Here is a 20,294-nt window from a genome sequence, read left to right as displayed (position 1 = left end):
TGTACAAAAAGTGAAGCCTCAAGATCTTGGAAACTTTTGTAACCCTGTATTTCAAGAACAGGAGGTCAGTCTTCTCAAGCCCTTGGAGCCTCTTTACTTCTGGACACAGCACACAGCAGAGACCTTAGCAACCAGGGGGGACTCAGCAAAGTCCCTTGTTCTCTCCTTAGTTAAATCAGCAAACTGCAGGCCAGCTCAAGAGCACACAGCAAGGGCAGTACTTCTTCAGCTGTTCTTCTTGAACACAAAGTAGTCTACATTTACAGGGGTTTAATCTCTTACTTTTATACCCCAAAAGTCTTGGTTTTTCATGTTTATGGGGCCCTGGACCCAGTTCAAACCAGTTCTGGGTACACCCTGCCGGTGCACAACTTCTTCCATTGTGAAGGTGGGCCAGGGTCTTCAGACGCACCGCAGGTGGTGGAGCCAGCATTGTGGAAGGCAGGCACAGCCCTATTCAGGCCCAAGGTGCTACTCCTCCCACCACTCCAAATGTAGATAGGTCTATTTAGCCTAGCATTGACTCTCCCAGACTCCTGAAGCCACCCCAGCCCCTGTCACTCTCAAACCAGACAGTCAATCCACAACCAGCCAGAGGCACGCAGAGAGGATGAACAAGAAAATACCCACTTTCTAAAAAGGCTATTTTCAAACACAGAATTTAAAAACCATCCTTACTAAAAGGTGTGTTATTAAATTCTGAGTTCAGGGATACCAGACTCCAATGGCCTATCTCACTTCGATGGGAAGACATGCAGATAAACATGTTACGCAGCATTGCCCATTCTGTCCTATGGGCAAGATGGCTTCTCAATAGTGGAAAACGAAATTGGCAGTATTTCACTATCAGGACATGGTACGCACATCAGTACATGTCCTACCTTAGACATATACTGCACCCTACACAGAGGGGTACCTAGGGCCTGCTATAGGGGTGTCCTATGTGCACAGAAAGGCAGAGGTATGGCCTGGCAAGAGGGTGTGCTTGTCAGGTCAAGATGGCACTTAGCAACTGCGCTCAGGCACTGCGGTGGCATGACTACGACATCTCTTTGGGGCTACTCATGTGGGTGGTACAGTCAGTGCTGTAGGCCCACTAGTAGTATTTGACTTACCAGCCCTGGCACACTTAGTGCACTTTACTAGGGACCTACTGATCAGCAGTGGCAAAGTGCCCAGAGCATCGAAACCAGCAAAAACAAAATCCAGCATAGCATCAAAAAAATAGGAGGTAGAGGCAAAAAGTCAGGGAAAATCACGCCAAGAATGCCAGGTCTAACAGGAATATTACCAATATCAAAAATCCAGCAGCTGAAAATGAATGTGCCATCATGTCAACAACTGTGCAAAGGCAGAGATCCAAAATATTTAGATAACAAAGATCCATAATTCCTCCGTGATTATGAACACTCTGGCATACTTTTCTATAGTTGCATTTCAATAGGACTATGTTACAATTAAAACTCCGTACCACTTGAGCCCTGTAACTTTATCAAACAGCTCCCCATTAAGGATGACCCCCAAGAACAATATAAAACAGCTGTAAGATGAAATAATCAATCTGTTTGAGGGTGAAAGGCATTGTCAAAATGTGGAGGAAAATAAAACAGATAACATTTTAAACCTGAAACAGTTTTGAAGAAAGTAACTCATTTCTTGAAGTTACGGAGTATCCCTCCCGGCCCCCTCTCCCCCCCCCCCCACACACACATGTACATCAAAGTAAAGGTGCTGTGTTAGTGAAAATATAAGTAAGTACTATTTGTTTATATAAAGATAAAGAACATATTTCTAATGTGACTCTTCTGTAAAAGGTTTACGAGGTTAAACATGTAACAATAAGAATGGGTTTAAATAATTGTTGGAAAACGAGGCAGCATCTGTGAGGCCTGCACAAATAACATGACTACATTTGTCCTTCACTGGGAACCAAACACCCAATTGTAGCGCCTGACTCTCAGAGGGTAGCATTGCAGAGCAGTCTGAGGCTTACTCAAGGGAGGTGGTGTGGGCTAGTAATCGCCATTTGCAGGTGCACAAAAATAACACTCAATAATTGCTTGTCCAGTCTGTACTTTGCTTTATAAAAGTAAGAGTACATTTATTAAACACACACACTACTCAATATTATGCACCAATTTACAAATATATATAAGCTGCTGGAATTATTTTGTGACATTGCATAACAGCTCCACCCCTCCAGCGGGGGTATGGGGTCTGGTACCAACACTCCCATGTATGCACATCATCTTGCACCCAATGCAGTTAGTTGATCATAACCTGGAGCGAGTGGCGACCCTCCTCCCCCCTTTATCCCAACAAGCATTTAAAATAGGTTAACCTGCCTTGGTGCCCTGACTGAGCATTTCCTACTGACCACAAATTATACACCTATACATCTTAAAGGCTAGCAGACTGGGCTCTTCCCCTAAGTGCAGTAGCAAGAAGTCATGTTTAAGCATCACTTTAGAATTACAGTACTCATCACATTTGTGGGTCATTAGAATGCATTGCAATTACAGCCCCTAAAGGCATCACACATGAAATCACGGGATTACGCATATACACCCAGACAGCCTAGCAGGAACATCTGGCAACATAACCCCACTCAGTTTATGACATCACCTTACACAGGTACTTCAAATTACACATGTCACCTACAGTCCCTCTAAAAGAAATAACATTAGTAAATGCACTACGGTGCAATTACACCTCTTCACCTCCAGGGGATGCCCTTCTCCAGACATCCCTAACTCAGCATTTCACTCCTTGAGGCAGTCCCTAGCGCACCCCCAGCTGTAGAATAAAAGTTCCAGCCATGGGGATGCAGATGACTCCTTGCTCAGCCCTTGAGGGGTTATTCTTCTTAGTCCCCATGAGACTTAGGGAGGGACTTCTTCACGTTGTGCTGGGGGAGACTGCGCTTCTCCTGCAGCTTCCCCTGCTCCTTGGCACACACATGCAGTAATCATCAGGTTTCCTTGCCGGCTTCTGTTAGCCTGGCAAGGCATTATGGGGCGCTTCTGCCCTCGCCGTGCATATTATAGCATCGGCTCTCCCACTGCTCCGGGGAGAGCTGCGCTGCCCCCGGAGGCTTCCGGCTGCGTCTCCTGGCTTTGGTGGGGGTTCCGGTCCCACCCGGACCCCCAAGGTGAGTCAATCTGTAGCTCGGGGAGCCCACCCCCGGCTGCTCCCCTGGGTAGTGGGGGCACGGTCCCATCCGGGCCCCTGCCGCTCCTCTTCTGTTCTCGGGGGTCATCGTCCCACGAGGGCCCCCACATGCATCTCCGTTGGAGCTGCCCCTGCCGGCACCCTGCCCGGCCAGCACCCTCACGTGCTGCTGCGGGAGCCGGCACAGCAGTTCTGGTCTGCCCGCTCCGGCGGGACGACACTGAGGCTCACACCGGCCGGATCAGTCCTTGGGGGAGTGCGGCTGCACTCCCTCGGCCTCCTCCTTCACCATGGGGCCAGAAGATGGGGTCTCGGGCCCCCAGATATCTTTGAGGGGGGGCGCAACTTCGCTTCTCTCCCTCCGGAGTCTTCGGGGACCAGGGTGGGCTCCTGGCGCCCCGCTCAGCCATCTTCACAGGGAGCACGATGGCGCTCCCTGACTGGTCTTCTCCCTCTTCTGGGCCCGGGGATGGGGTCTCGGGTCCCTTTGACATATTTTCACGACAGAACCCCGTCCTTTTACTTCTCATTGGGGGCAGCCCCTGGGATCTGACCTACCCCGGGTTCACATCATGGACGGGCAGTGGAGCCCCACGCGCTTCGTTGTCGGTCCCTCCTGAGGTGAAAGGTTGCCTACCTCCTGGGGGGCGTATCTTGGCCCCCATGAGTCTGATTTTGATGATCTTGGCCTCTTCTTGGTGGTGCTCCCCAGCCACTGGGAGCACTCTCTTTCGCCCTCTGGGTCTCACAGAGTGGGGATTCAGCAGGGAGCTGTCTTCACTGGCTCCCTGCACCGGCCTTTTGCCTGGCTCACCTCCTGTACCTCTCTCCTGCTTGCGCAGAGGCCCATGCTGCTGCACACTGGTTATGGACTCCCCTCCTGGTGCTGTTCAGGATTCTAGAGCAGTCAGGGGGTTCCTCCTTCCAACTATCTATTGCGCTGGGCTCCAGCACCCTCTGCCTCAGCAGACCACACCCCAGAGAGAGCTTCTCTTCCTGTGCAAACACTTTTTTATAGTTTGGGGAGGGGGCTGGCAGGAAGTCTCTGTTGGCCCTATCACACAGCGACACAACACTTCACTGCCCCGTCTCCCTCCTTCCTGCCAAGGCCTCTGGGTTGGTTCAAGATAGCATCGTCCAGGGTCTCTGAAAAAGCCCCTTCCCCCCTCGCTGCCTTCCCTCCTTGGTGCAGCCTGGTGCCTAGCACCCAGTGATAGCTGCTGATGGATGAGCCTGTAGCCCCACCCATCTTCTCTTCGTGGAGAGGAGGCCTTAGCTTGTGGAAGAAAGGTTATCAATCCATCCTGCTGAGGTCAGCCCTCAACTAGGCCCTGGTTATGGCTGACTCAGAGAAATGTGACATTTCTGGATGACATGAAAGCAGTACAAATATGACTTTGGGCTCTGCTGAATACTTCTTCACACACCCATTACAGTGGACTTTAGTGCGTGTCTGGAATTTCTAGGCCTTAGGAAAGTAAAACTAGTTTATTTATATTTGTTTGATAAATTAAAATCGTACAAAAAAATAGCTAAAATGTCAACAAGGTTAAAAAATATAAAACTATCAATCATTTAGAATTATATCCAAAAACTTGATAATATATCATACATGTTAAATTCTAAAACAATCAATCATTTAGAGTTAGATCCAAAAACCTGATTATATATCATACATGTTAGCTCAATCCATTAGTAAATCAAGTAAAAACCTCCACACTGTAAAGCACACTGACTTACCCTGGCATGTTTCTTCCCACTGTATAGTGCCTATTCTGCATAAGTCCTGCAACACCAGTCTATCTGCACCTGCTCCTTGGCTGCGCATGCTAGGAATCTCCCCTGCGCAGCCCCTACACATGTGCACACACATGAACACATGTGTCTGCATGTAACCAGCTCGGTGTCCCTTACTCCAGCTGCTGCGCAGTGGCCTGGTGAAGCCAGGCGGACACCAGTTAAATCCCCATGCAGTCTCTTTCATACTGAGTTCACTGTAGGTGAGTCCCAACCTTTGAGGCTCCCCCACATTAAAAGCTCAACAATTAGGTGCTCAAAAAGTGAAAAATCGGGGTGGCCCATAGTGTCAGAACCACCTTCTAACAATAACACATGACAGTGCACAGTTTGATTGATCAGTATTACTTTGTATGAAGTTTATGAATGAGACCAATTGATTATGAGTAAATAATATCAGAGAACCTTCTGGTTAATTTATGTGTTCACTTGATAAAATTATGTTGCTCTAACCCTCCAAGGATATTATGATTGTTTGCACATACATTTTCCCAGGCTCCTTTGGGGATAAATAAGATTCCTTGTCCTCTGTCTAATTCAATGGTGCGGAACATCAGTTCAAAGGGGTGTTGACCATGGGAGGGTAAGCGTTCATCAGAAGAGGAGGCACATTCTGAAATGTCATGGCAGGAAGTATGTCTGGATAAATGTGCAGAGTCATCATCCAGTAAATAATTAGATTTCTGTCTAGTCTCACTCTGCCATCAGTTTATTGCATAAACACAAATAGCCTCATCATCCTACTTTATATACTATCAAATAGAAAACAAGCAATGGCAAAGCCAGTAGGTCTCGGTAATCTTAGAGCTAGTGGCACTGTCAATGTCAATGTCTTCTAGCCATGCTGAATAGCAGCACGGCTACTGTTCAACATGGCTGAAAGTCATGTAAAAATCCTAAGCATATGACAGCCTCTTCAGTTTTTTCCCTGGAGTAACACACAAGTGCGCACACACACACACCAAAGCCTCAGTGCTGCTGTCTCTGAAAGTGGGAGAGATAAGGCCGACAGAGTTGGTACAGGCAAGATTTTTTTCTATTTAATAGGCACACAAAAAACAGTAAAAGATGGGGAGGGAGGCGTAAAAAGATTAAGAAAACAATCTCTATCTGTGATACCTACAAAATGGGGAACTGCGGTTTTCATGTTTATATTCTGTTGGGAGAGGATATGGTGTAATGGGCAGAGCGGCTGACTTTGAAGCTGGGGAACTGGGTTCGTGTTTCGAATTTGGGCAAAACACTTATGGCCATATGTACAATGAAGTGGCGGAGAGTGGCGTTAGCCTCCTTGACTTAACGCCGCACTCCACCACTTCTGAAACGTAAGGCTACACCATATTTACAAGGATATGGTGCAGCCTTGCTTTTCCCCCTGCGATGTTGCTAAGGTTAGCACCTTAGCACCAATGTAGGCACCTTTGCGCTGGTGCAAGGGTGTCTGCGTGCAGGGGAAGACTGTTTATGTGTAGGGAGGGGTCCCTTCTTGCACATAAACAATCCTAAAATGCCATTCTGTCACTGTCATGTGTGCTGCTTCATGCAGCACACATGAAAGTGACCAAATGCCATTTTTTTTAAAGGTTTGTTTATGTACGGAAGAGCCACCTTCCTGTACATAAACAAACCATGGCAATTTGCTTTTTCCATGTGTGCTGCAAAATGCAGCCCACATGGAAAAAGCAAAAACGAGGAGAAATAATACATTTCTCCTCGTTTCATCAACTTAAGACCAGGATTTACCTGGTCTTAATTTTGGAGCTGCCTCCTATGTACGCCACCCTTGTACATAGGGGGCAGCATCAGAATCAATGGGTGTTGCGGTGGAACGCCCAGGGCAACACTCACTGCCCTCCCCTCTCATGCTAACCATAGAAAAAATGGGCCTTATTTGCAAGGCAGCGTTAAGCCACGTTAAGTGGCTTAACGCTGCCTTGTACATAAGGCACAGTCCTTTTCGCCACCACAACGTCAGTAATAGTGACGTTGTGGTGGTGATAGGGGCTTGTACATATGCCCCTTAATCTCTCCATGTCTAAAAATTAATGGGTCCCTTTAATGCAACTGGTACTCATGTAAAGCGCTCCCATACATTTGGGTTGAGTTTGCGCTATATAGAAATGCGTAAAAAAAACATAACACCCCTTTGCAATTTTGCTGCTTTGCAGTTTAACAGTCTATACATAGTTTGAAATGAAGCCCTGTAAAAACATGAGCACTTGTGTGAAGTGCTCAAACACAAAGAAAAAAGTCGCTCCTAAAATGGAAGCAGTGGATGGATACAAGTACTTGGTCCATGCTCTGAGGGAGGCTAAACATAAGAAGAACATGACACATGCATGCCATGTGTAAATGGAGAAAAAAGCACATGAGAGTGACAACAGCACGAGCAAGTGGTAAGCCTAGGGGCGGGCTGAATCCCACAGATTGAACTCAACATGCCTCTTCGAGACAGCGCATTCACTGGCTAACCAAGACCTAAAAAAGCAACACATAGAAATTGACGGGTACAAAGTTCCAAAGATAATTGTAGGTCTTGCAGCAAAACTTCAAAAGTGCATCACACAACGTTTGAGGCAAGATGGCGTTTGAGTGAGTGAGCAACCGCTGTGTCACTCTCACTCTCTCTGAGAACCTGCCTTCACCAGGGTTTTCGGGAGCTATGACCGGCAAAAAAAAAGATTAGAAGCTTAAAACAAAACTTGTGGTAGGAGCTGCAGTTGCAGTGGGAAAATACTCAAGGGAAAATACCCAAGACAACCCAAGGCTCCTTATTACCTACTTCTTACCGATGCCTTCATTTTCGGGGTGCCGCTTTCAACCCGCTAGGAAGCCGGAGAAGCAGAAGAAGAAAGCCGCTTGTGAACTGCTGGTATCGCCGCTGGTGATATGACAAGGGTAGCGGTCGTGGTGAAAAGTGTTTAAGGAAAAAAAAAATCAGGATCTGGTTCCGATGGTGATGGCTACATTTGCAAAAGGTTTATTTGCAATTCGCTCTTGAAGTGTGTTGATAATTTCCTGATTATCTGGTTTCCTGATACTTCATCCGATTCCGATTTTGCCACCTGCTGCTGATTGCGTGTGCTTCTGCCCATTGGTATCCTGCATCCTGCATCCGACATCCGTCGTAAGGCTGTCTGCCGTGAATCACCCTTCAGAGCTCTCGGAGCCTTCGGCGCTTTCCGTTAAACGAGCCCAGCAACTTCGTGATGGAGGCGGTGCTCGGTGCTCGGTGATGGGATCGTGCTGCCGAACACCGAGGTGTCTTACCAATCTGCCTATACCGATGCACCAACGCCGGCATCGATGTTGAGGAGCTGTGGAGCTGCTGAGCTGTTGTGTCTGAACTGTGTCTGAACTGTGAGCTCGAACACGAGCACCGAAGCTGTTGAGGTGAGGAGGGGGGTATAATCCTGCTAAAGGCTTGCATTGGACCCGCGTTTACCCCGCGTTGGCTTTGCTTCCATCAGTAGCTCGCTCGTGCCGCTCGAGCTGTCGAGGGCTGGGGTGATTTTACATAGTGCATAGTGCATTGTACATAGTGCATAGTGCTCAGGGCCCGGAGTGCTCAGGGCTCGGAGCCCAGAGCTGCTTCGGCGGAGCTGCACTTTTTCGGAGATTGTGACTGAGACCCAAAAATGGGGGAAGGAGCAAATAATCAAATAAGTCAGTAGAAAAAAAAAAAAAGCTAAAACAAAGACTACCTTAACTGAGCCCAAACCTACAGTCGGATGTAGTCATTCCTAGCAGTCGGAGTGAATACCTAAGCTGTTGAGATACTTTTTGTTATTCTTTGACACTCTGTTAGACTCTTTATGGTACTCTATGTGAAAGCGCGCAAGCCAGTGAACAAGCAGTGAATAGCCCACTGCAAGACTTCTGGGGGCTACTTACAGTGCCCTAAAAGTTTATTTTGGACAGCTTTGGACTGCTTACTTTGTGCTTACTCTGTGCTTGCTACAGCGTGAGTTGGTGAACCTTTGAGTATTACGTACGTACGTGTTTGTGGATCGCTTAATCTGTCCTTACTCTGGGCTCTGGGCTTACTCTGTATTGCGCTAATAACTCTTGCCAATGCTTCAACTGCTGAGGGTGATATATTCAGAAAAGTAGCTATATACAGGAGCGCATACAGGAGTGTGTACAGGAGTGAACAGTGCCCCTATTGCCAGGATTAGCGGGGGGATACACGGATGAAGTACCAATGAAAATTCCTACAATAAAATTTCGGGTTTTTATTTTGGACAATAGTTGGGTTGGTAATCTAACCTTTACAGCCGACATTACCTGCTCAACTGGCAAACCTCGTGGGCATAACACATCCACCCAACTGAGTGTGCAGAAGAATGAGCAGAAGAAGGGCCTAATTAAGAAGATTGCTAACAAGATCATTAGTACTACGATTACGACTATACGACCGTGCAGAGCACTGCATAACTCTTGTGGACAAGGTGACTCACAAGGCGACTCACGCTTAGATAAGCCAGAATTGGAGGCTATGGAAGACTTGGTGACAAGAGTTGGTCTCCCTCTGGTGAGCGCACACACTGAACTCAAGGGACCCAAGGAGCATAGGGAGGCCAGGGAGCCTAAAATTCACAAGCCACTGAATGAGCTGAATGAACCTGAAAAGAAGAATATAACCGGCGCAGATGTTTCACAAGATCGATCAAAGGATCTTTGTAAGCAATCATCATCAGCCAAAACTACAGAGGGTGCAGAGGATACTCTTCACGATTATGCAACCAAAACTCCAAAGGACCCAATCATGCATGTAATGGACAAACACACTCCTCGACGACCAGAAATAAAGGGCCCTGAAACTCGGGGAGCGAAAGCGAAGGAATCTAAAAACAAAACACAAGATGAAGAAACAGTGAAGGACAAAGATAAACCGAATGGCAAAGGTTCAGACAAGAATAAAGCGAAAGAGAAAGAAAAGGACAAAAATAAAGACAAAGACAAAACCAACGAACGGGACAATGAAAATAACCAGAATAAGAAAGTCTCAGGGGATAATCAGAAAGGTAAACGCAAGGAGAAGGAGAAAGAGAAAGATATCGACTCAAATGATGATGTGGAGCTGATGGCTAAAAAGGCCAAAAGACTACAAACAATCAAAAATCTGAAAGGTAGTTCTAAAGCGTGCGAGCATGCAATTGCGCTACAGCCCAGTATCTCTACTATCTTCAGCCCAATCCCCAAGGAAAGAGGTGATAAAATCCACAAAGATCCGATCTCTGCTCAAACCCATAGGCATGAGGATAAAGGCATAAGAGATCTAGATCTTGTTTCTGGCACACTAGAGAACACTGGGCTTGAGGCAACCACATCACAAATTAAAGTCTTCGCCCCTGAGGCCCTCAATTGTAACATGGGAGAATTCAACTCTAACTCCCCCTGTGCTAAGGCAACCTACGCTAACAAATTGGAAACTAGTAATCTACATCTTGGCCTAACTGGAACTCCAGGCCATGAACAACACACTTACAAAGGGGGGAAACAACTGCTACAATCTGAAACTGAAAATCCTACTGAGGAATCTGATGCAGATATCTACGAGACTGGTGTCTCAACATCAAGTGGGTTAAGTGATGTGATGAACGACGATGACCCTCTATCACCCCATGAAGGCTCTGACTGCGAGGAACCCAGGAAATCTCAGGAAGGTGACTTAAGCATCACTCCAAAGGGGAAACAAATGTGAAAAGAAGATCAAGGAATAGACAGCTTAATAAATCAACTGCTTTAGAAAGCTCAGACCAAGGAAGTAGTTATGGACAAAGTATTAAAACTAAAGGGAACGAAAAAAACTTAGACCACTCAAATTTAGAAGAGGAAGCTACAGATCAACACATGGGGGGAGACTCAAATGAGATTGACACTAATCTTACCCAAGGAGATATAACTAGAAAAGGTACAACAGTAGAACCATCCCTGAGAGATATCTTAACCACCATATCGGCTTTTCATAAAGACATAAAAAAGACAGTCAAGGCAATCACCTAGCTATTCAGAAATTAGAGGGAGTGGTCAAAAAAGTTGGCAATACCTGCATCGAGATTTCAGAAAGGATGGCCTCGCTAGAAACTCGGACTGAATATCTAGAGAAAGATGTAGCTTCTCTACAAAAGCAGGATAAAACCCAAGACGAAACTATTAGAGACTTATTGTTTAAAGTTGAGGATCAGGAGAACCGATCAAGAAGAAACAATCTCCGCTTTCTGGGTATCCCACAATCCGTAGAGAATAATGACGTCAGGGGATACATAAGTAATCTCCTGAAAAAATCCTTCCCGGAACTAACAAATTGGGACATGGACAAGGAAATTCAGCGAGCACATCGCTTTCCCTTTATACAACGGAAACACACAGAGAAATCCTCTAAATACCCAAGAGCTATCCTGGTCTATTTTGGGAACTTTCTGCTTCGTGAGGCCATCTATGACCTGGCACGGCCTACCAGCAAACGGGAATATAACAGATTTCAATTTTTTGTCAGACCAGACTTCGCGCATCCCACTGTGGAACGAAGGTGGAGAATGCGGCAACTTTACACCCCCTTGGAAAAAATTGGTGCCACAGTCTACCTCCAGAATTCTTCCCGTCTGAAAGTAATCTTTAGAGGAACAACGCGTATCTTCAACAGTGAAATCCAAGCGGAAATCTACCTGCAAGAATTAACAGATGCCGCTAGGAAGACAAACTGATAAAGACTATATACCACTAATTGAATATATACCTATGGTCGCTCCTCGGCTATATGTTTTATAGCACATCTGTCTATGTCCACTTAACATGTGCGATAGCATATTTTTTGCTATATACACCAATCTTGGGCTCAATTTAGTTACTACAGATAAGTATTTATGCCTTTTTATAGGTATGGAAATATAGCTCTCGATAGCTATTTTTTTGATTCTTTTTCTTTGCAAACAGGCAGGATAGGAGGCTGTGAGAGTGGTCTTTGGCAATCTGACCACCCAGACGCCCACACCTGGATCCCCTCGGATCCAGGACGCCTCTATGAGGGGGAGGGGGGAAGGGTGACTCTCTAGACAGGGTGGGATTGGGGAGGGGTAGGGTTCAAAGGGAAGGGACAGTAGGGGTAGTCTGGCTAATATTAATTATTTTGGTGGGGTTAAAAAAAGGATACCACATGGCAAAATGCTACTTACAGAAGATAAGTTCTCGGCTGACTAAAATGATTGAACAAACCTGGATAACGATACCTAAGACTTTACTATGTCTTCATTAAAAAATTTATTTGTTAATATTTGTGGCCTGAACGATATAAATAAACGTCAAAATGTAGCCATCTGGCTTCAATCAATAGGGGCAAACATAATATGTCTACAAGAAACCCACATCGAGGCTGCTCAAACCCACCTTTTAAAATCACTCGGGTTTAGGCTTGTATGCGCCACCACTCAAGGTGTTAGGACTAAGGGGGTTGCTATTTTGTTCAAGGGCTAGGGACACACATTCCCGAAAAGCAAAGTTGACAAAAATGGGCGATGGGCAATCACAGTGCGACAAGATACTGAAGGGAGGAAAATGACGATCTGTACTCTTTATAGCAGCAATGAAGATGATCCCTCAAGCATCCACGAAATCTCTAAACTCTAATCTCTAAAGCACACTGGCCATTACCGGTTATACTGTGTGGTGACTTTAACTTAAATTTGCCTTATGATTGGTCGTCAAAAGACCACTGGGTATATAAGGGCCGCAAACCAAAGGTCTTAAGGGCAGTAAAAGATCTTTGCAATATGCATGGATTGGTGGATGGATGGCAATCCACCACACAACTTCCTCACGATACTGGATATACATTTTACTCATTTCCACATCACACGTTTGCCAGAATAGATTTTTTTTTTCTTTCTAACTCTTTAAAAACTATAAGTAAAATTAATAAACTAACAAAAATACTCTCCGATCACAATCCTTTAATGTGTATGGTGAATATAGGCACATCTGAAAAAAGAATAAGAACATGGACCTTTGAAAAAACTCTGTTACATGACCCTAACTACTGCTCACATATGCGAGAGTGGATCCCGAATTTTATACAGGAGAATTTGGGTAGTACAGGAATAGATGTGGTCTGGGATGCGTTAAAAGCAGGGATTCGGGGCGAAACCTTACAATACTCCGTAAGATCAAATCGTTTATCTCACATTAAATCTCAGACTCAACAAGAAGAACTTCGACAGGCAGAAGAGGGTCTAATTGAGACTATCAAAGCACATGCTGGGACAGAAATAATTGAAAGAAATCAAATCCAAGTCACAATAGCTAGAGCAGTAATTATTGATGATATTACAGCTAAAGCGGTAAAAAGAGCAACTGCTAATCGGGAGATGGTATACGAGGTAAACGAACTTGTTGGTCATCAACTAGCGGTTCGTATTCATCAACTAGAGACGGCCAATATTATTCAGGAGATATCAGACCCAACAAAAGGTATAGTTACTGATCCCGAAGACATTAAGGAAGCCTTTTTTCAGTTTTATAGCTCATTATATACTGAGGGAAGTGAGGATAATATAGAAAATATGATAAATTAGTATCTTAACCTACCTAACACCTCAAGTTTTGATGAAGCAGACCAATTGGTATTAATGGATGATCCAAACTTAGAGGAAATTCAACTAATAATTAAGAACTTACCAAAGGGAAAGGCGACAGGTTTAGATAGTCTACCGTCGGAATTTTTTTTAACTTTCCTAGCCGAACTTCAACATATAATGGTGACTCTATTTGGATATATTTTCAGAGGGGGAACCCCTCCTAAATCTTGGTCCAGTGCAAAAATTATAATATTTCTGAAAAAAAAAAACCCTGATCAATTAGGCTCATATAGACCAATTACCTTGATTAATGTGGATTCTAAAATATATTCCAAACTACTAGCAAATCGCCTGGCCCCAATTATTCACTTAGTTATAGCCAATTACCAACATGGCTTTGTCCCAGGAAGATCTACCACTGATCACGTCCATAGAGTTATTACACTTTTTGATCAGTCACGAATTACAGAAGACCCTATGGCCCTCATACTTTTAGATGCGGAAAAGGCATTTGATAGGGTCTCCTGGAAATTCCTTTTGGCAGCTTTGAAAAGAGTTGGAACCCCTCCAAGCTTTAATTTGGCAATACAACAATTATATGTCAACCCGACGGCTATGGTTTCTGTCAATGGCAATCTTACAAAATCGTTCAAGATATCGAGAGGGACGAGACAAGGCTGTCCCTGCTCGCCATTGCTATTTGCCCTCTATTTAGATCCCTTTTTACAAAGATTGGAAATGAATTTGGTAATAGAGCCTATTATATCACGCGATCTCTCCACTAAAATTTTAGCCTATGCTGATGACATAGCAATCGTCATTAAGAACCCAGCACCTACTATGTTTGCTATCGTTGATGAAGCCACCAAATTTGGAGCTATTTCCGGATACGCCCTTAATCAAGGTAAAACCCAAATTGTGATTAATGATAATGTGGCTTTTGCCGACCCGAGAGTTACTCCAAACGCAACATATTTGGTGATCTCTATCACCGCCAAACTAGAAGATCTGGTAGATAGCAATGTAAATCCTGTTTTAAAGACAATGCAAAAGGATCTCCACCGGCTAGATAACCTGCACCTTTCCCTGATGGGTAGAGTAAACGCCATTAAAATGAAGTTTTTCCGTAAATTGCTATATTTATTTAGAGCAATATGCTTAGAATTTCCGGACTCCTGTTTAAAATCAATGGAACACACCTTCTCAAAATTTATTTGGTCATATTCCCAACCAAGACGTGCATTAAAATTCCTTGCTCTACCAAAGGAACGGGGGTTTAGGCTTACCAAATTTGCAGTTCTACTACTGGGCAGCAACCCTGATTAACAGTCAAGAACTTCTTCTAATTGAACTAGCGAATGTAGCATCACGGGGTGTGCAACCATCTATTTATAACCTATTGCTAGGTGAAAAAAACTCTGGATATCTATGGCGTCATCTACACGACAGTTATCACAAAAAAGTAAAATTTAAGCTGCTTCTACACATACTATACACTTTTTAAAGATTATCTAGATCTGCCCGCTATTTTCAGAGATAGCTGTATGAAGAAATGGGAAGCAGCCGGAATTACACACTTCGGCAACCTCTGCTCTTCTATGGGCCTTCACACATTTGAGGAACTAAGAATGAAATATCAAATTAACAACAGAGACTTCTTCAAATACTTACAAATACGGGACTTCATAACAAAAAAAAATCTTTGTGAAATCATCAGCACAAAATGTGAGATATTTGAGACACTGTCGTCCAGTAAAATCAAAACCATTAATGAAATATATATCCTATTAAGCAACTCGGCACCTGATGATATAGGAAAGATAGCCTCGAAATAGGAAAACAAAATTGGTATACCTCCAGCTGAAATTGAAAGAATAATGGCAATGTCACAAACTTATCTGCTATCAACTAAATTACAAACGCAATTCTATAAAACCCTCTATATGCTATATTATACTCCCGACAAAATTGCAAAATGGGGCTCGGGTAAAGGAACTTACTGTCCCCGGTGCCACTTCCTGAATGCAGACTGTATATATATTTTTTCTACCTGCGACGGCCTATCCCAACTGAAACTCGATATTGAGAGGTTTATATCAGCGGTGGTGAAAAATCCTATTACCTTGACTATTGAAATGATGCTTCTAGGAGCGACTGACTCAAACTGGAATCGACAAGGGGCGGAATTTATATTTATGTCAATGGCTGTTTTTAGGATGTGTATTGCATCGGCCTGGTTAGATGAACTGGCACCCTCATTTCAGCAATGGCTTGCCAGATTACTAGCAGCATTTAAGTTGGAAATTGCAATCTATAAAGGGAAAGGTAGAAGGAAACGCACTGCTGGCCTGAAAATCTGGGCTCCACTAAAAGAATGGTGTGATAATCAAGGCAATAATAATAATAATAATAATAATAATAGGCAACTCCTTCAAACCTAACCTAGATCTATTGGTGTCACTCTTAGTGAAGGCTAGATATGGGGTTTAACTATTAAACCATGTAGTAACTGGACAGAGGAACTGGTAATTGCTCTTGTATCTGTATTTGAACCGGCAATGGCCTCTGTATTCTTATTTGAAGATTTTTATGTTGTGCTATTATTATACATGTGTCTAGCTTGATGTAGCTTGTTTTGTTATTTTCAAATGCCAGTTCTGTGATTGATTTCTGGGCACAGCACTCAGGTATTATATGGGGCCAAACGATGCATAATGTTGTATTCATAATGTATATTCTTTTTCCTTTATCTTCTCTTTTCCTAAGGAAGCCTGCCAGACTACTGGGTGGGGGGAGGGCTAGGGGGTTATGATGAACTTTCTCAGTGTACATTTATGTATTCCATGATTTTATACAAAAATCAATAAAAATCATTTTTTTAAAAAGTGCATCACACATTAAGCATTTATTGTCTGTGTAAGTTAAACACTGGAGAATGCACATCCTCTCCTGTCTGCTTCAGCATTGAACTGCTGCAGATATTTGTGGCCCTGCAAAGCTGCAAATGCCATCCTGGCCAACTTCTCTTAGGACACAGGTGGACCAAAAAGATTTAGCAAGAATCAATATGGGCCTTAAGCAAAAAACTCAATTCAGTATCTGAGCTGATGCTTTCTTTCTGCATTAGATGAGCCTCATCTTCAAACACAAAGCTACGGACACTGTCTTCTGTATAGAGCGCCTTCCTATCCAAGAGATGTTGACTCAAAGGCATTGGGCAATGAGACTAGAGTGGGCCTACTGTGACTGGAAGCATATGCTAAAATAAAACAACCTTAAAAGGTAAAACCATTCAAACACACAACGTCAAAAAGGACACACTAAGATTCACGTTTGGGTTACATGGAGCAGTTCATATTGTTAGTTGAACTAAAATGTCTTATCCTCCCTTTGGTCAATTCTCAGGCAGTCCTTGGAGTGCACATTCACCATGCCCGCTTTGATTATGGAAACAACTTAAGTCTCATATGTGGGAGTGTAGTAGTGCTTGGAATAAACAACCTTGTGTGTGCAGCACGTGGAGGAGGTAACCTTTGAAATCCATGCGTGTACAGACCTCTGCATTGCTAGAAACAACCAGTCCCATGACAGCAAACGGGAGAGCCATGTTGGGGATTCCTCACAATTATTGTATTGCAATATTCCAGAAGCATGTTAGTCAAGGCCAGAGCATGTGGCCATAGAGACAAGCATGACGCAGAGGGAGAACAGGTTCTGCCTTCTCATCAAACCCCTAACCAATGCATCACATGGCCTGAAGCAGAGTCGAATGACAAAATGAAATTGAACATTTGTCCATTATCTTGGGCTGACCTGCATGTACACTTAACGGCCACATCACAACAAAATGTGGCAGTGAAAGGAAGTCCAACTCTGAAAAAAGCATCCCAAATGAGGTGAACTGAGGGAAGAACATACTTAAAAGTGAAGACCAAAATACTGCCCTGCACTAATAACTGGACGCAAGCACACAGATCACTATAACATATGCATTAACCCGCTGAACTATCCTACAAAGGAAGAACACTTACCAATGTCTCTATTTCATACTGCAGGTTATCCTTCTCTCGTCGTGTCGCCTCTAGATCCTCCTCTGACAAAATTGGGGTTATTTGCTTAGGGGTGTAGCACCGACATGTCAACTGGGGGAGAAGAAAAAAAGATAAGAAAATGATAGAACAACGGGCGCCTTTTCACCAGATGAGGGATACAGGACTGTTCTGGGGTTCATGATTAAATCCTCAAAAATCCACGTCATGATTCCCGTTTTTCATTAATCTTTATATTTGGTTATTTGTGTATGCTTAAAGTGAGTGCCCTCCTTAAAAGTGGACTTCTGTATAAACAGGGTTTGCAGTGAGGAACAGAGCAACAATTTAATTGCTCCAGGTAAAACTGAAGCAACCAAACTATGGAATTCCATTCCCAGAAACATAAGCTCCACAAAGAACCATCTATACTTTAGAAGTTTAATCAAAAGCTGATTCTTCCCCACATGACCACCATACTCACAACTCAAGAATGTACCACAACAGTATTGTTGTATCTGTACCTTTAATTTATTCCTTCATGACATGTATAATGTTCCTTCATGACATGTATAATGTTCTGTATTCTATGATTGAGTCTTGCTGTCGTGTCATTCTGTTCCGTTACCTGGACACGACAGCATCGCTCTTCATAGCCTTTTCTTGTGGGTTTTCTTTTCCTGATTTATTCTTAAATAAATCCTTTTAATATAACTCCTGCCTTCAATGTTGTCTTGCATTACAACAAGTATGCTTAGACATGATAAACTATACTGATCATGATTTGGGAAAGAGGAGTTGTCATACAAGTACACATAATTGTAATCTGAGCTATGCCTCCTGGTGCAAGCAGATGCATTTATATTAGAAAAACTAAATATTAGATCACAGAATACATGTGTAAATCAAATCATGTAAAAATTGCTGCTTCTGTGTACATACAGGTTGCTATTTAGAGAGTTACACCTCCTACAAATAACTACAATATGTGGCATGTGTATATTTATGTATATAAAAGGTTGATTAGTTATTTTAAACCATAAAAATCTACCACGTGAACAAGCAGGCCCAGTAAATATTGCTGCTTCTATGTACATATGGGTATTTATATAAAGGGGGTTAATCAAGCAAAGAAAACTTTACCAAGCATCATCAGTATATATATATCCATATCTATATATGGATATATAAATATAGATAGATATATTTAAAATCATCCTTTCTTCCTCTGAATAATCCCAACCCTCTGACTACTCTGAACTCCCAAACATCTTTCTAAGTCTTCCATCCCTCCTTTTAAACCATGCCACCCAACTAACAAGAAAACACAACCTTAAACCGCTACTTACCCTCTTCAAATCCCCTCCTTTCATTTTATCCCTACCCAAACTCTACTAAATGCACAAGAAATTAAGAGCACGATCCTAACACAACTATTGTGCAAGCAAAACAAAACAAAACTTTGTACTAACCTACTAATTACTAATCTTGGGTTCACAAGTAGTGTTACTTGCCGCAAAAAAATACTTCAATGCCAGATCTGGGGTCGTAAGTGCTATATAAACACATTTCCAGTTTCCAATAGTATGAGCACTCTTCATTCACAGAAAAAAAGTGCAATATTTTAACCTTTTTTAGTAAATAAGGGCCTCAGTAGGTCTTGCTACAAGGCTCACTCCTTACCTTGCCTTGCCAAAGTGCCAGCCATGTCTGCCGTGGGACGATAGAATACCAAGGAATGCAAATGTTTATATACTGTGTTACAAGGGTAAAGTACCCCTTGTTGTACATTATATGGTTCCAAGGAGTTCCAGAACTATATAGAAAAGGTGGTAATGGAACTCCATACTGGATGGATGTTCCCCATGAGGAAGGGGGTGTTTTTTTCTCTCATTCAGAAAAGGAAAGTATTCTGATGGCATATCGTACATGTTGGAGTTATTAAATATTATGTTTTGTTTTTACCCTGTTAGCATTTTGCACCTTTTTTTACTTTCCCACAGTTTCTTCAGGAACACAGATCTGACTTTTGTAGGGAATCAAAGTCAATGCTCCCTATGACGAGGACACCATCTACACTTCTCTCTTTTTCCTCCAAGTGTCAAAATAGTGTCCTCATTTCGAGTGGGCAGTAATTGCAGTGAGTGGCCCTATGGGAATTATGAGATCTGTAGAAACACCACGGTTCTCTTAACTTCCGACATCTCGGGGTAAAACTCCGGCTCAGAAACAGAATTATCTGGAGAATAAGCACGAAATTCCATGTCCTCATGGTAATTCCTCGTTTCTAAGGGGACCCCCCCCCACAGTGTCCAACTCCGAATGGTCAAGATTCCGAACCCCCGGATGTACCGGTCCGTACCACTGGTCTGTGAGGTAATGCTCTGTTCCAAGCCCGCCTCTGTCCCCTTTGTTCTGGAGACACAGGAGCCAGGATACATTCATCACCCAGAACTGTGATATATGCATGCAGGCCAGTGAAAGAAAAGGAGTTACATTCCAACAAACCTGGCACAATTCAACGAGGCACGTGCACCTTCCACACAGGGAGAGCAGGCGGTGGTTAACCACTGCAAATGGCGGCCCTTCTTAAGTGACCCGCCTATGAATATATTTCCAGCTGCTTTTTTTTCTCATTTTATTAACTGGGAAAGGTCATCAGGCAGGAGACGCAGGCAGAGTAAAGCGAAGGCCGCTCTCCGCCACGTTCGCCGCGGCATTT

General features: G+C 43.6%; 1 protein-coding gene across 2 annotated transcripts in view; it reads right to left on the bottom strand.

Annotated features, from left to right (window-relative positions):
* The window catches only part of LOC147730750 (uncharacterized), a 1,432,305-nt gene that overhangs the window by 208,360 nt on the left and 1,203,651 nt on the right, over positions 1-20,294 (bottom strand). For both annotated transcript variants that reach the window (XM_086955559.1, XM_086955560.1), the window contains one exon: positions 17,576-17,686. In XM_086955559.1, the coding sequence (XP_086811685.1) occupies positions 17,576-17,686 (111 nt within the window). The remainder of the gene's footprint in view (positions 1-17,575; positions 17,687-20,294) is intronic.

The sequence above is a fragment of the Lissotriton vulgaris genome, chromosome 2_1, assembly GCF_964263255.1.
Source record: "Lissotriton vulgaris chromosome 2_1, aLisVul1.2, whole genome shotgun sequence".
NCBI classification, from domain to species: domain Eukaryota; kingdom Metazoa; phylum Chordata; class Amphibia; order Caudata; family Salamandridae; genus Lissotriton; species Lissotriton vulgaris.
This window is presented reverse-complemented; position numbering and strand designations above follow the sequence as displayed.